The sequence below is a fragment of the Falco rusticolus genome, chromosome 12, assembly GCF_015220075.1.
Source record: "Falco rusticolus isolate bFalRus1 chromosome 12, bFalRus1.pri, whole genome shotgun sequence".
Classification (NCBI taxonomy): Eukaryota; Metazoa; Chordata; class Aves; order Falconiformes; family Falconidae; genus Falco; species Falco rusticolus.
The window spans coordinates 27,339,496-27,355,487 of record NC_051198.1 but is presented as its reverse complement, the minus strand read 5'-3'; the positions used below and the strand labels follow the sequence as shown (position 1 = coordinate 27,355,487).

At 41.7% G+C, this 15,992-nt stretch overlaps 1 protein-coding gene across 7 annotated transcripts in view; it reads left to right on the top strand.

Annotated features, from left to right (window-relative positions):
• Window positions 1–300: 300 nt before the first annotated feature.
• Window positions 301–15,992, top strand: part of ENAH (ENAH actin regulator) — a 99,431-nt gene continuing 83,739 nt past the window's right edge. For 2 of the 7 annotated variants that reach the window (XM_037405325.1, XM_037405323.1), the window contains exon 1: window positions 308–498. In XM_037405325.1, coding sequence (XP_037261222.1) covers window positions 494–498 — 5 coding nt within the window. In that variant the 5' untranslated portion in view covers window positions 308–493. Of the gene's footprint in view, window positions 499–1,235; window positions 1,475–15,992 lie in introns of those variants that run through there. The other 5 variants (XM_037405315.1, XM_037405321.1, XM_037405322.1 and 2 more) reach the window with 5 other exon arrangements.

Here is a 15,992-nt window from a genome sequence, read left to right as displayed (position 1 = left end):
CCCCCACGCGGGCCCGCCGAGCCCCATTCAGTCGCACGGGCGGCAGCGCGGCGGTGGGCGCGGCTTCCGCGGGCCGCCCCTTCCTCCCGCCCCCCCGCCGCCTCCCCTGCGCGCCGCCGCCGCGCCCCCCGCCCGCCGCCGCTCCCTCAGCCCCGCCGGTGTCTCCGGCCGCCCCCGCGCTCCCCCCGCCCGCCCATTCTCCTCCTCCTCCTCCTCCCCCCCCCCCCCCCCTTCCCGCGCGTTGGTTCGCTCCTCCCCGCCCCTTTCTCCCCCACCTCTCTCGTCCCCTCCCACCCCCCGGCTCCCCGCGGTGGTCTGGCCCGGCCCGGCGGCGGAGGGAGCGGCGGAGACGGGCGGGGAGGCGCTGGCGGCCGGGGCTCTCGCTGTCCGTTGACGCGCCGGCCCCTGCGGAGCGGCGAGGAGCCGAGCGGGGCGGGGGAAACAGCGGAGCGACCGAGGAAGCGGGAGCGGCTCGCCGACCCCCGGCAGCACCATGAGGTGAGGGGCCGGCCCCGGGAGCGGGCGGGCTGGCGGGGGGGGGGGCTGCTCCGTGTCTCCCGCCTCTAACGGTCCACAGCCGTGAGCGGGGGGGTGGGCGCGCTCGGCCGGCGGAGGGGGAGGGGGCCGGACTGAGGGGAGCCCCGCGGTGGGGGAGGGGCCCATTGTTAGTGGCGGGTGGGGGAGGGGCGGCCCCGCCGTCCCCGTCCCCCGCGGCGGCGAAGTTGCGCTCGCGGGGCGGCAGCGGGGCCCGGGCCGGGGGGGGGGGGGGGGCGGCCCCGCTTCGGCGCCTCCCCCGGACTGGCCGCTGCGGTTCGCGCCGGCCGGCGGGAGCGCGGGTCGCCGGTCTCCTTTCTTTCTCTCCCGGTGTTGGTGTGGTGTATTTTTTTTTTTTTTTCCTCCTTCCCTTTCCCGTTAAGGCGCGTGTTGCATTGCAGCAGCAGCTGGGCTTTTCCCTGTGTAATCAATAACGAGGCGCCGGGGGCGGGCGGGGGGGGATCCCCCTCTCGGCAGCCGGGGAAGTGTCGCGTTCGGAGGTGTCGGATGTAAACACTGAGGTGGACGCGGCGGGGGACCGGGGCCGGGGGGTGCCCCCCTGCCCGCCTGCCGGGGACTCCCGCGCCCGCCGCCTCATTCATTTGAAGGCGATTTTCTGCCTCACTGGCCCGTCCCCCCTGCCCCCCCCCCCCCCCCCCCAGCTCCGTTTAGCGCCTGTTCCGTTTCCATAATCTCCTTGCTGGATTGCTGCAGGACCCGGTGGGAAACGCGGCTCGGTGGCCCGGGCGCTGCTCGGGCTCTGGGGGACGTAGTGCTCCCTGTAGGCCTGTCCCTCGGCTAAACCCCGGGGGAGCCCAGCTACTCCCTCCGCCCCCCCGCCGCGGAAGATACTCTGCCTTGCAGTTGGATTTGAACCTTCTTTGTCTTAAAGATGACCGTAAGTCGTGAGTGAGGTCCTTCTGGAGCATGGGTCGGCAAGGTGTGTATGATGAACATCAGCAAATTCCTCTCCCGCATAAAACTAATGAGCCCTTAGAATTTGCTGTAAATTACAGGAAAATCGTAATTACGTTATTTTTTTTTTTTTAACTTTAAGGGTTCCCCCCGCCTGACGTGTGTGTGCCTTCAGTGGAAAGGGTAGCCTTGCAGCGGGAAGCATGGGAACAGTCTCCCTGCTGTTTTGTTTAGAATTGTGTTCCTGTATTTCCCTCTAGTTTTCTTTGTTAACTGTGGGTATTCATGTCCGACGTTATTTTAAGGTTTCCTTTGTCTTGTGATAATTTATTTTCACATATTCGTGTTGCTCATGTAGAATTCAGATACCCTGCAAATAAAAAGTTACAACTTGGAAAACTTACACTTTGTATCCAGAACCTTTAAACAGAGGTGATTTTGTTGTGTGTTTTTTGTTTGGTTTTGTTTTTTTAATTATCTTGACAGTCTTCAGCACAATGACTGCTGTTAATCTAGCAAGAGCTGGCATAAATATTTGGAGAAGCCCGGTAGAAATTTGGTTTTCTTAATAGCAAAAAGTACTTTGATTGTGTGGGTGATGCTGAGTGAAGTAAGCTATACAGCAAAACTGCTCTTTCACTGATGTAACTGTATGCGTGCTAGGACTTTTGCCAGCTTGGAGGGAGCACAAATATTTCTCTTAACCAGCATAACAGGAAAGTGCCTAGGTTGAACCTACCCTTAGGTTGCTTATTTAGATGTTTGAATAGTTGACTTGAAGCAGTTAGTAAATACAGGCAGATGACTGAGTTATAGGTCTGAAACTTCTTACCTGCTTATGAGTGCAGAGCCTTAAGCTAGTAAGAGGGAAATGTAGTTGCAAGTTGGATGGTCGCTCTGTGAATGGTCATTGGGTATTTCAGAGAAGTCTGACTTTTGAGAACGCTTGGTTCCAAGCCTTTTGAAAAAACAAGCAAAGTGGACCAATTAAACTACACAGTCTAAGAAAATGATGTGGTTAAAGAAGTATTTTCTCTCTATAGAGGCACTTAAGTTGACTCAGTTTTATTTAATTGGTCTGACTCCAGTACAATGGCAAGCTTTCACTGCATGCTTGCTCTTTGGACTTGTTTAGACTACTATTGATGGTATATTCCTGAAACATGTTTAAACAATATCTTCACGCTGTATGTTGTTTAGGCAGTGTCTTTTATTGTGTATTTGCTGGTCAAGACAAGTTGTGATGGGGGAGGAGTGACAAGGTGGATGGGACAAGTGATCAGCGTTTATATATAGTTCCGCTGTGTGCAAGTGGTGGTAAATCTTAGCAGTTAATACTAAAACCATACCTTAGATATGATGTTGATGGTCTCTTGGAATGCATAAACTGCATTCTGCCATTGCTGCTCTGCAGGTTAAGTATGCAGTTGGTGCTCCAAAGAATAGAAAAATAAATAAATAGAAGTAATTTTGAGATGAGCTGGGGGGGGGGGGAGCCCTCAGTTTCTGTTCTGTCATTTGGCACATACATGTGTGAGAGTCTATTCTTCAGCTGTCATGAGCCTGAACTAATTCTGATGATTCCATATTAAGATCTCTCATCTTGTCTGGATGATTAGCTGGTCAGTTATTGAAGAGCAAACTGGTTTTCCTTATGTCAAATAAAACTAAACATTGTAAAGAGCATCTTCTTATTCTAAAAGAATCAGCAGTTCAGTAAGACACAAACATCAGCAGTACACAATAATTAATTCTTGCAGAAGTCCGTTTTGTATTTGAATTAAAATTATATGCTATTTGAGTAGCATCTGTTAGGGGTTTTAGGTTCCTGGTAGACTTTGAATATTAAATATCCCACTTAAATGGTCTAACCCTAAGTATGAAGTTACTTGGTTCAGGAGCCAGCTTGAATAGGGCTTGTGTGTGTATCTCCCCCCACTGTAGGTAAACAGTTGATTCCCCTGAACACCTGTTGCTCTTACTGTGTTGTGGTTAGCTAAGTATTACTCTTAATACAATTTCCTGAATGCACTTACTTCATAATAGGTATCCAGGAGTAGTCATATTCAGAGAGGTTTCCATTTACTAGCTGACTTGAATATGGTGGTGGGGAGAAGGTAGCCAAGATCTAGGTAACAACACAGTTTGGTGCTCCAGTTCTAGTAATGGCGTAACCTCATCGTATTTGTACAAGAACACGTGTGAACAGACTTTTATTGAAGCATATGTTGAAATCTCTATTGCAGAAGCTGATAAACATAACTACTGCTGGAGCTGGGACTCCACAGTGAAGGTTAACTGAATTATCTTAGATTTTTATTTTTTTTGGTATCTAGCTCATTTTGTATGCTAACTCCAATAAAAATAAATGAGCTTTCCAAGATACTGACTTTTTTTTTTAATCAAACTGTACAGCCTTCTCTTGGGATTACTACATCCATTTCTTTGTGTGGGAAAGAATTGTTTTTCATTAGTGTGCTAGTCAGAAAGCAGACCGCTTAGTCTGGTTTCATTACTCAAGTTGCAGAAACCAGGAAAGAAACAGTATTTTTCTGACTTTTAAATTCTAGTATTTCCAGAGTCCGGTATATTCATTTGTGTTTATGATGTACACAGTTGTGCTACAATTCACACATATGCATATCATATGTGTGAATGTTCACTCTCTATTTAGATATAGCAAGCAGCTAAATTATTACAGATTTTGCCTTTTTAGAAAATCGTGTCATATCCTTATGTGTGTGTTCAAGGTAGAAAGATAGCTGAATTGGTGGTCTCTAAACCATATTAAAATTTGTGCGTACTTACATTCAGCGGCTTTTCTGCTCAAGTGTGTTGCTTTAGAATGTAATTCATGTTACCATCTAAAAGTCAATGTATTTTGTGCCTGAGTTAGTAAGCCTTCATTATATTTTAAACATTGTGCTGAGAAATCCGATACCATACTCAATGATTTTTAATGTCTTCAATACATGAGTGAAAGCCCATGGCAGAAGTAGCAAAATGTGTACCTTCATTAGGACTAGGAATTCTTGAAGGAACCCACACACGTTTCCTAGGGTTTCCAGAAAAGCGGGTATACAAGAGCATTGTATTATTAATGACAGTAGTATAGTTCAGTCTACTGCAATAACTGCAGTTATTTAAGGTAGTAAAATACCAGAGTAGCAAAGCCATTAGTTACAATGGTGGCATTAACTTGTGTACATCAATATGTAGGGTAGCACTTTGGAATTGCGCCTTTACTTTAGTTTTAATACTTGCATGAATAGCATATTTGAAGCAGAAAGCTTAATTTAGTTGAGAAATATTTGACAAAATGTTGGAAGTGCAGGCATGCAGTTAAATTAGACTGGATACGCATAACTGCAACCGATACAGTTCCTAAAATTGTTCATTAAAATTGGTGGTGTAGGCAGGGTTGGTTTTTCTTCTTTTTCAGGTGGATACAAGAATTTAGGTTACTTTCCTTGTTCTTAAGTAAACTAACAGATGGACTGAGTCATCTGTCTGATAGAAGTACAGTCTTTAGCTAGCACTTTATTTGTGACAGTTGCAAGTAGTTTTAGGACGGGTTGTTTCTGCCCACCTGACATGGAATCTGACAACTGTTTTGCCCTCAAGGTCTCTGGATAGTTCAGTGAATTATTTCAATAGTAAAAGTGTAAGTCTTTAAAATATTACTGTGTGAATGGAGGATGCAAGAATCAGAATATTTTATTTTATTTTATTTTTTTTTTAAGAAAAAGCTATTTATGACCATCTTAGCAATTATGTTGTCAGCCTCTAAAAATTAGAAACAGTCTGGGAGTGTGTATAATTCAGGAATGCTCTCTGGAAGGGTATGTACAAGTTTTTTCTTGACTCTGATTCAGGGCTTTGTGTTGTTTGTTGTTGGAGGTCAGAAAATAAGACCGAGTTAGTGTCCTACTTCAGACCACGGTAGCATAAAAGCCTTTTTTTCTACACTTCCATAAAAAGGAGAGGAGTTATTCTTCCAGCACCTGTTTTGGCGGGTGCTTTGCTAGCACGCTTATGCCCGAAGTGAGGTATTTCTGCGCTGCCTCAGGCATGTGATTGGAAATACTGTGTAACGAGGACTGCTTGCCATGCCAGTTTCTGCATTTCATGCAGAACTGTTATAGAAGTAGGTTATTGAACCACTGGATAGTCATTTGCTTTCATTACTAGAGAGTGAATGTATTTTGTGAAACAGATATTATTGCCGCCTTTACTTTGACCTTTCATCTAGAATTGCTCTTGACAGTTCATGCCTGCTTCCACTCAGCAGTGTAGAAATACATGTGCCAGCTCTCTAAACATCCAGACATGTTTGGGTTTTAAGAGTGCTGTGGTGTTGAGGGAAAGCAGAAGATATGTGCTTTTTATGTTTGATTAAAAAGAAATACAGAAATTTGACTTTTAATAGTAGCTAAACGTAAATCTAGCAGAGACAGAAGTCATGCAAGCCTTGTTGAACAGCTTCAATGTATTTTAATTTTTCATGGTGCCTGCCTCACTGCCTCACCCCACCCCTGCTTTCCCTGCCAGTCCTTGTGAATTCTGTAAAACTACCTCGTGTTCTTGGGCTGTTGACATCTCTCTTGGGATTAATATGAGAGAGCAAAGCCACTTTTGTATCTGTCAGTATTTAAACCTGCCAGATGAAGAGCCAGTGTTGTGTCCCTCCTGTCCCTCCCCTGCCCTAACGTCCCATGTACTGTCACAAACCTGGAAAAGAGCAAGGCTTGTTGAAGAACATACAGAATCTATTTTTTTCCCTTTCAGAAATGGCTGCACTACCTTATTTTAACTTTCAAATTTTCTAACTTAAGAAATAAAAACATATGTCTAAGTAGCTGAGTCTGAAGTAATTTTGCCTCATTTTGAAATGTTCCCTAACAATGCAGGTTTTAGAGGAAAACATTGAGTTTTATTTCAGATACTCCCAATTAATTGTTGTAATAATTCATATGCCTCTCTCCTGTTGGTTATTACAAGTCTCCTTTACCATAGCTGTTTCATGACTGATGTTTAAAAAGTTCCAAAAAAGAATGTGAAAATCATGCTTGCCACCTTTTGACAGTGTTATGCATGTGCCGTTCCTAATATTACGGTTCTGTAGACACTTACGGGCAGCTGATGGAATTGCTTCTTGGGAGATGATGTGACATTTTTCTGGGTTTACTGCCCAAATGCCGGTGACAGCCGGGTGGAGGAAACGGAGCTGTTCAATGTGACGCGAGATGAATTGTTGATCTACTTTGGATTAGTCTTTCCAGTTGAACTGCTAGTAGCAAGCACATGTTCCAGGAATCAATGCACAAGTTAATGTGAGGAGTTCAAGTAAGATTCTCTTGCTCTCTGTGAGTAGAGGTTGTTAAAAGAAAACATGGTCAATAGGCAAAAAAATACCTGTTCTTAGTTTTTCACGTATTGAAAATTCTCCTGGTGAAGCTGGCTTCTATAAAAGAAGAATAGTAAAACCTGTTTCAGTTTAGTCCAAAACTAGTATGCTTCTTTGCTAAGTGTATAGGTTGGTGTTATGGGTTCTGTTCTTTTTTTTTTTTCTTTTCTGTTTTTTAAATTATGGTAAAGAAAGGTGCTGACACCCAGTGAAGTATGAGGGAGAGCAGTGGAAACTGATTGCACTCCAGAGGGTGATACAAAAATGCTACTTTGCTGGACTGGTGTGCTGCCAGAAATAACTGTCTAAACTCCTAGTTCGCAGCACAAACAAGATTGGAAGGATTTTGTATCAAATGTTCTCTTATTCTTTTGTTATTTTTCACAAATCTGAAACTTCTTTTCTGTTTCCTGAATCAGATTACAAAGCAGTCTATACTTATTGCAGGTTCCATAAGGAAGGTCAGGTAAGGTGGTTGTGTTTAAAAGAGAAAAAGTTTTAAAATTTGGAATTCAGTAGAACAGTAATGGAACAGGATTAATCATTGGTATAGCTAAAGCCTCTATTGTGCCTTAGTTGCAGTTTTATAGCAACTAGAGAGATACTTTGATTTTCTTTCAAGAGGAAATCAATTTCTATGTATGTGTCATTCTCCTTAAAGCAATTTCCAAAAATATAGTTAAACACTTAAAATGGTTTTTTTAGGCGATGGACTGCTGGCACTGTATTGCAGGTTTCTGTACTGTGGTACCAGGTTTTTAACTGAAGCAGTGAAGTGCATGCAATTAAGGGAGTGTGTTACTGTGGTCTCCTCTAGCTACTGGTAAAAGCTTTTATATTTCAGTTGTGTAGACCAGTATATGTCTTCATCCATGGTCATATCTGCTAGAAATATCTTCCACCGAAGTTGCATTTTTTTTCTTATTGGATGGGATTGAAAATGCAAATACTAAATGGGAAGATGATTCAGATTCTGTTGCAGTTCATGTATTTCCAACAAAACTTTCAATACTGCTGTATTAGTGGTATTTTTACTGGCATTGGTGGAAAGAGGTGGTTGGTATTTTTAGGTTCCATTCAGCTTTCTGGTTGGCTTTGCAAATCTGACTTAAGCATATGCTCTGAGTAAATCTGGGCCTTGGACCTGGTAGTGTTGCTGCTTAAAATTGCTAGCTCTTGAAATAGCTTTTGTTAAATGTAAGTGGTTTTCAGGTACCAAGCTTCCAACTCTAGGGTAGCAAGAAGTTTTCTTTTCTAGCTACTGTAGATGTTAATGCCAGTAATGCATTACAGTGAACAATGTACACTGCTACTTAATTTGAAAACTTGTTTTCTCTGTATGTTTTCCTGTTCTATAAATCTTTTCCCTTTTTTGCTTTCTTTTAAAAGCTTGGAGTCATTTATAAACAGTGCATAGTGATGTGTACACCTTTTATTTCCTCTCCTGTCTTGAACACTTGTTGGTATTTGAGGAAAGTGTACGATCCTTTTGGCAAACCTCAGTCCGTTAAACAGTGCTGACTCGTATAAAAGTACTGTCTAAGTTAACGGAACAATTTTTTTTTCCTTAAGATTGAACACAGTGAAGCTTTAGTAGAAAACTTGTACTGTGTTCTTGAATGCATTTACAAAACCCATTTTTAGAAAACTGCGGTTCGCTACTGTGGACTAAGTTAAATGGACTTTATGACTTGAGAATAAACATTGTTATCTATTGTCTGAAATAGATGTTGTGGCCAGACTGACAAAATCATGAAACCTAATCCAAATGAACATAATTATGGCAGAGATAATAAATCAAAGTAGTAAATGACAGCACTGGTATGAATATAATCAGTGCTGAAGCTCAGCATTTGTATATGTAGGTCTAGTCACTGAACGTATTACTTAAGAGCGGGTGTAGTTCAGTTGTAGTTACATATTACTCTAGCAAAAATGTTGAATTTACTTGGAAACTACTTTTTTTTTTTCTTCCAGTTCAGAATATTCCTACTTCAATAGAAGCCTCTGAATATAGTCAGAACTCGAGAAGCTACTATTGTATTTTAAATTATTGTTATACACTGAGGTATTTAGTTGAATCACTGCCGGAGTAGAACGAGGAGGATGGTGCAAGGAAGTAGGTGATACTTTGTGTCTCCATTTGTGTGTGTATGTATATGAAATAAGCACTTTTTCAACACAGGACTCCCTTCCTAGTCGGATGTGAACCATCTGATCTGAAACGTAAGTATGGAGACAGTAGTCACAATTATGGTAGTCACTGCTTTTCTGTTAGTTAGAGCCTGCTGTCTGAGTGAAGATGAGCAAGACCTACCCAGTTCTTTTGACCAAGAGAAGACCGAGGAGATAGAATCATAGAATGGTTTAGGTTGGAAGGGACCTTCAAGATCATCTAGTTCCAAGCCCCCTGCCATGCCAGGGACGCCTTCCACTACACCAGGTTGCTCCCAGCCCCGTCCAGCCTTGCCTTGAACACCCCCAGGGATGGGGCACCCACAGCTGCTCTGGGCAACCTGTTTCAGTGCCCCACCACCCTCACAGTGAAGGATTTCTTCCTAACAGCTCATCTTAATCTACCCTCTCTGTCATGTCGCTACAGGTCCTACTAATAAAGTTGGTCCCCATCTTTCTTGTAAGTCCCGGTTAGGGTCCTGGAAGGCCGATATAAGGTCTCACTGGAGCCTTCTCTTCTCCAGGCTGAACAACCCCAACTCCCTCAGCCTGTCTTCACAGGAGAGGTGCTCCAGCCCTCATCATCTTTGTGGCCTCCTCTGGACTGGCTCCAACAGGTCCATGTCCTTCTTGGGCCCCCAGAGCTGAACACAGCACTGCAGGGGTGGGGGTCTTGAGAGAGCAGAAGGGGAGAATGGCCTCCCTTGACCTGCTGGCTCACTGCTTTTGATGCGGCCCAGGGTACAGTTGGTTTTCTGGGCTGCAGCGGCACATTGCATGGGTCATGTTGAGCTTTTTGGTTCACCAGCACCCCCCCAAGTCCTTCTCCTGAGGGCTGCTCTCAATCCATTCTCCACCCATCCTGTATTGATACTGGGGGTTGCCCTGGCCCACGTGCAGGACCTTGCGGTTGGCCTTGTTGAATTTCAGGTAGGTTCATCTTAGAAAGCTAGCAGGGAATCCACGTCTAATCATGAGTAGAAGGAAAAGCAGATGAATAGCCAGAGCACTTTAGGAAGTTGTTGCTAATAAACTTAAACAGAAGTTGAATCTGGTAATTCAGCTGTTTGTTCAGTGTTATGTGTTTTGGAGAGTAATTGAGAATGAGTTTTTTTGTAGCATTTCAGTAGTCTTGTTGGGTTTTTAGCCACCGAGTTGGAAATGCAAGTAGTGGGTTTCAGACAAAAATTTGGCTTGAGACTGAGGAAGACAACCAAAGCATCAAATACATAGAAAAAGTAAATTAAAAAATTCAGCACACCTAAAATCTTGTGCTGTAATCTTAAGGATGCTGGTAGTAACTACTGTTCTCGTTTCCACAGTAGTGTGATGAGTCTAATAGCCCTTAAGTGATTAGCTCAGTTAACTGCATCATATGTTGAAATTAGTCTCGAGAATTGTTACTGCTGAACTTTAGTCTGACCTTACAACTTAAGGTGTGAGGTAAGGATTCAGGGACTTATTTTGTGTTTTGGCAATATCTTCAAGTAGGCTTTTCCTAAAGTTTGGAAGAATAGCAATCTTGGGCTTCTCGGTTTGGCATGCTATAAAGGCAGCTTTGAAACCAGAGGGTATCTGTATATCTTTACTTGCTGTACATTTCTTACTCACTAATAGAACAGTTCTTGTTCATGTAATTGCCACCGTTTCTAATAGTAGCTAAATCCACAAATGGATGGCAGTAAGGTAAACAGAGGGTGCTTGCAGGTATGAACTATTGTTGCTGTGGCTGTGTTGCTCTAAGACTATAAACAAGACAAATGTTTATAAGGAGAGAGGCAGTATCTTTTATTAGATCAACTGCAGCAGTGATGGGGAACAGGACACGGGCAAGCATTCAGACATTCAAGTACTGAGTTCCTGAGAAAGTTATTCAATTCTTTGGAGACACCATGTGGAGATTTTGTACTGTGTGGATTGTTACAGGCACGTTGCAGATAAAGGTAAATGTTGCTGTGTGGTTTATTTCTTATAGGTAGCCCCTATTTTTGGAGTCTGACCAAGTAGCAATATTTGGCATAATCCTTATTTCAAGGAATAAGGAATTAGGTGCTTCAAAACAGGTAAGCAGCTATAAGATACTATTTAAATTACCATTTGTTTTTGCATTACTCTGCAAAGATGATGTCTGCATAAAAGAAGGGGAGGTTGCATTGCGAGAAAAATGTCAAAAAAGTAAATCTCTAAGAATACTTTTCAAATGTTACTGTTCCTGTGTAAAGTGTGAAGGTGTATTTTCCTTTGAAGCCATCTGACTGCTGGGAATCACTGGGGGGGGGGGAAAAATGCTCAGTTCCATGTTTGAGAAGCCCATCTGTGATAATTTTGTTGGGACATGGTATTGGTCAGTAGTGTGGCTTGTGTATAGTAAATCTGTAAGATGCAGATAAAAGTGGGTTGCATTGAAAGGGTTACATCTCTAGACATGACTAATGCTTAATAATACTTAATAGTAGGATTTTATTTTTGCCTTGTTGAAGTCCTCGTTTAGCCATCACAGGACAGAAGAGTGTACAGTTAAGCCATTTCTGAATACTTTGAATATCTTGCCTTTGATTTGTGTGTGTCCACTTCTTAGGGCAGATGGATGCAAAACAAGCAACCTCTCCTCTTGCACATCTCCCTGCCCCAACAATGTGAAGAAAACACTTTCTGATACAAGCCGTTAACCTCAGTGTGCTGCCTGTGTGTGAGGGTGTTCACCTGTTAGGATTCCCAATATTTGATGCACAGTCTGCACTTACGATCAAGTGTCTTGATGATTTCTGTCTGGGCCGTTCTGTGGTTCACTAGTTGTGAATAAAGAGGGAGAGAAGTGACTGGTATGAGAAATGCTTACCTGTTTTGAGTTGGGAAGTGTTTGTGAGCTTGTTTGTTAACAGTATGCTTACTGTTATCTAGGGCTTATATAGTAAGGCCTTCAGAACTTTTTTCCTTAACTTGTTCTTCTGAGTAAATTGTGCCTGTTTTGTAGGTGGTGTTAGGATGAAGACTGAGCTGTTAGTGTAACTCGGGAATGCTTTCAGGTTTGGTGATTTATATAGTGGCAATCTCAGTATTCAACATCCTGTATATTTGAAATTGTGCATATTTTCCTTCTGAAGTGAACTGAGCTCCCTGTCTTCAAGTGTGTCTGCAGTTGGGGTGGGTGTAGGAGTGGACTCACCCCAAAGCAGAGTCATTAGATATTTTGGTACCGTGGTCTTATCTGGGAGCAGGGTGTGTGTGTGTTTAAAAACTACTAAGAAACAAAAAATTGAGAGGATTCTCCCCAGTTTGGTTTTGCATATTTCATATCACTTACGATATATCAGTGTATCTATTTCCCAGCCAGCTGAGTGATCATAATTTTCCCATTTGGGGAAGGGGGAGAAATTTTATGCAATTCATACTGTCTTGCAAAAGGCTGTCTCTCCCATGTCAAGGAACACAATTTAGATGTCCACACATAGTTTAGCTTCAAAATTCGTAACAGATCTTAAATTCAAAGTAGTTTGGGTTGGTACTCTTCTTGTAAAACAAAACCAGCCCCCCAGACAAACACGCAGAACACAAACATAACAAAACAATTTAGAAATAAAGCCATAGGCTTTTCTTCTAGAATTTTAGAGCTTTATTTTTTTACATAGTATGACAAAAATCTTGTATAAAATAATGAAAGCTTTCCACAGTTAAGAATGGGAATTTTATGCATCTAAGAACTTTTTCTTGGCTGTTTCTATCAAATTAAAATGTTGCTGTCCATTTGCACTGTAGCAATGAATTTTCTCTCAGCAGCACCATACCCTACAACCACTTAAATATACAGAATCATTTTAATGTAAAACAGGGCAAGTGTTGGACAATAGCATCTTTGGTTAGCTTGGTGATGAGGGTAATGTTTATGCCGTGGATATTCTGTTTCTCAGGAAGTCTGGGGTTAATTGAAGCTTGGCAAGTTAAAAAAAAAAGTTCCATATTGTTTTTCTGCAGTAGATTCCTGTTGCTATGCAACAAACAGAATGTCACTTGGTACAGGATATATTAAATTTGTATTCCCGGCACATCCCTCTGCACGTTCATTTTATACTTTAACAGGAGGGTATGGTTCTGACTTCCTGTAGGACTGTAGTATGAAGTATATATTTGGGTTTCTATTCTGGTGCCCGCTGTAGCTGCGGTGACGTCAGCGTACTTGCAGAGCCTTTCTTTGTTTTCAGATGGATGGGACACCTGTGCCACACAACCAGACAAAAAGGGGGTGGTGGTTATCTTCCCCGAGGTGGGATGGTATTGCCAAGCAACACATTAAGACTTCAAAAGGGATAAATTTGTTGTATGGAAAAAAGTCTTAAGCTAAAAATTCTGAAAAACCTTTAAATGTGATGCAGAGAAAGTTAATGCAGATGGCACTATGTGAATCTTTAAACCAAAAGACCCAGGTAATTTTTAATGATTAGAATTGACTTTGATATTTGAATTATTGTTGATACCTCCCCTCCCAACCTCCCTGTTCCCCCCAGTGCTAAAACCAACCAGTATCAGCATCCAAACTCTGCACTTGCTCTCGATGGATTCTGGAATAAATGTTTAGGGCATGTTTGGGAAAATTACCTTCTGTGGCTCTGGAACCAGTAATTAAGTAACGGACAAATGACAACATTTGGTAAGGCATTATTTTATAATCTAGTTAGACTTCTGTAGTGGAAAAGAAGGCAGAAATATTATTTGAAATCTAGAAGGATGTTAGTTTGATCTTTGCTTCAAAGGCTGTCATGCGATATGGATAACTGAAATAGAGAAACTTGAAAGCTGTGGATTTTTAATGCTGTACTTTTAAGAATAAAACGCGTGCATTGTGTCTTATGTGCCGTGACGCTTATCCTGGATAATGATCAGTCATATTCAAGTAGTCCTGTGAATTTTATTGTGGATTTCAAACGGCAACTTAAGAAAATCTATGCTAGTTAGGTACTAAAATTAAGCAGGTACTTTTTTAAGAAATTTAAGAAATTAAGTTAGGTACTAAAATTAGCAGGTCAAATACTGTTGCTGTTTCTGTTCTTAGACAATAGCATATTTCAGTTTAACATCTCTTTAAACTGTCACTCTGAAGCTGATTTGTACATAGCTGGGTTTTTTTAAATGTTACTGTAAATTTACTTAATGTGTGGCTTCTCAATAAAGCAGAAGTCAAAAGGAAGAGTCAAAATGAAGTTAGAAAAGATTTGAAGTATCTCTCAGTACTGTTCTCTTGCTCACTTTGCCAAGGGGATGCCTTTAATGTATAAAGCATCATTAAAGGAGCAAACAGCTTTTAGTAATACCATTTTCTTTCTTGTATTCTGCTGCTTAATTCAGAGCTCAGTGCCAGAGCCTTGTGTGCCTGTTCTCAAGCAGACCCAATGAAAAACGTTTCTCTGTGTACACAAAGAGAACCTAATGCAACCTTAAGAAACAGTTATGGCGTTCTGTATTTGGTGAACTCAGACCTGAGCTCTGTTACAGAGAAATGATTTAAAGACGTGGATGGGGATGATTGGGGGCTTTCTGCTTTCTCTTTTGAGAAGATGAATCTTTGCTTCTGTTGCAGCACTGTTTGGCGAGGATGAGAATACTGCCTGTGGCTTTCAATGCCATGACGACTTGTTTTAATGGTATCTTTTGGCACAGGAAACAATAGGAATTTGTAAAACCACATTCTGCCTCCCTCCTCAGGAAGAGAAGGCAATTTAATTGTGAAGCTAATGGTTTTATCTGTAACTTTAATGAAATGAACTTATTTTAATGTGTAGAATGGAAAAGTTCTAGAATATGCATAGGGAATTGGGAAATTTGAGATGCAAGTTAAAAGTAGTCTGTTGTTAGGCTACTTGGATAAATCTTCAAGGAACTCAAAAGTAGAAAATAGATGTTCTAAAAACATTCTGGTTGTAGGACAAAGAGCATCTGAAAGTTAAATGCTTTAAAATACTGATAAATTCATTTTTATGTTCTATTTGTCTAAACTATCCCTCCACTTTTAGGTAACTGAACTCTAAATCCAACTATATTGTTGCAGGAGTAATCTCTTAGTTTCTGTTAATCGTGTAGCCCACCCTCTCCTTTTTCCTCTAAGTCTGGTAACAGCTATAATTTTGCTGACAGCATTCAGGGCTAAAGAAAATCTCCACAGAGATTTTCCAAGGTAACTTTGGGATGGAGAGGCAAATGATAGAGAGCAAAGATGAACTGGTAGAAGAAATGCTGTTTAAAGTATTTTTTTCCTTTTGTTTGCACTGATCTTTACTTTTTTACTTTGAGGGGTTTGTACTGTTATACATTAATGTATAACGGAGTAGCAATGGAAAATGAGCAAAAAAGATGGAGCAAGTAAAGCAACAATCAATTTGCGTGTTAATGGTTGCCAGATGAAAATAATCAGTGTATGGGTACTGCATACTATCTTCATTCTTCTTATTATTTTTTTAAACTCATCTGCTCTGCTGCAATAAATAGGGCTATTACAAAACAGGCAGCTTTTCATATGTATCATTTTCTCCCCAAAGTTAAAAATAAATTGGGGCAAATCCTGTAGATCTGATACAAGTAGTCCAGCTGTTTAGCTGTTGAAAACAAATGAATACATCTTTGTGTACATGTGCTTAGTCACACTAGCCTACCAGCTCTTGGTCATTAATTAATACCTGTATGCATACACTATATGCAGAATTATGTAAAAAGGGTGTTGAAGCATGTGAATGATTATGTGCTATTTTTCCTTCCTTACAATAGAGGCTGGATTCTAGTTTGCAGAAAGAATTTGACTGTGGTTTTAAGGCTGCTTTTTGGTTTTGGTTTTAGGTTCTTTCTGTGTTGCAGAGGTTGGAAAGTCTCTAATGAATAGAAGGGTAGGGAACTGCTTGAAGAGCAGGTGATTTCATGGTCTCAGCTCAGTGTTTTCTGCAAGAGCTGACGGCTTTTTATTTTTCAAAGAGTTTCT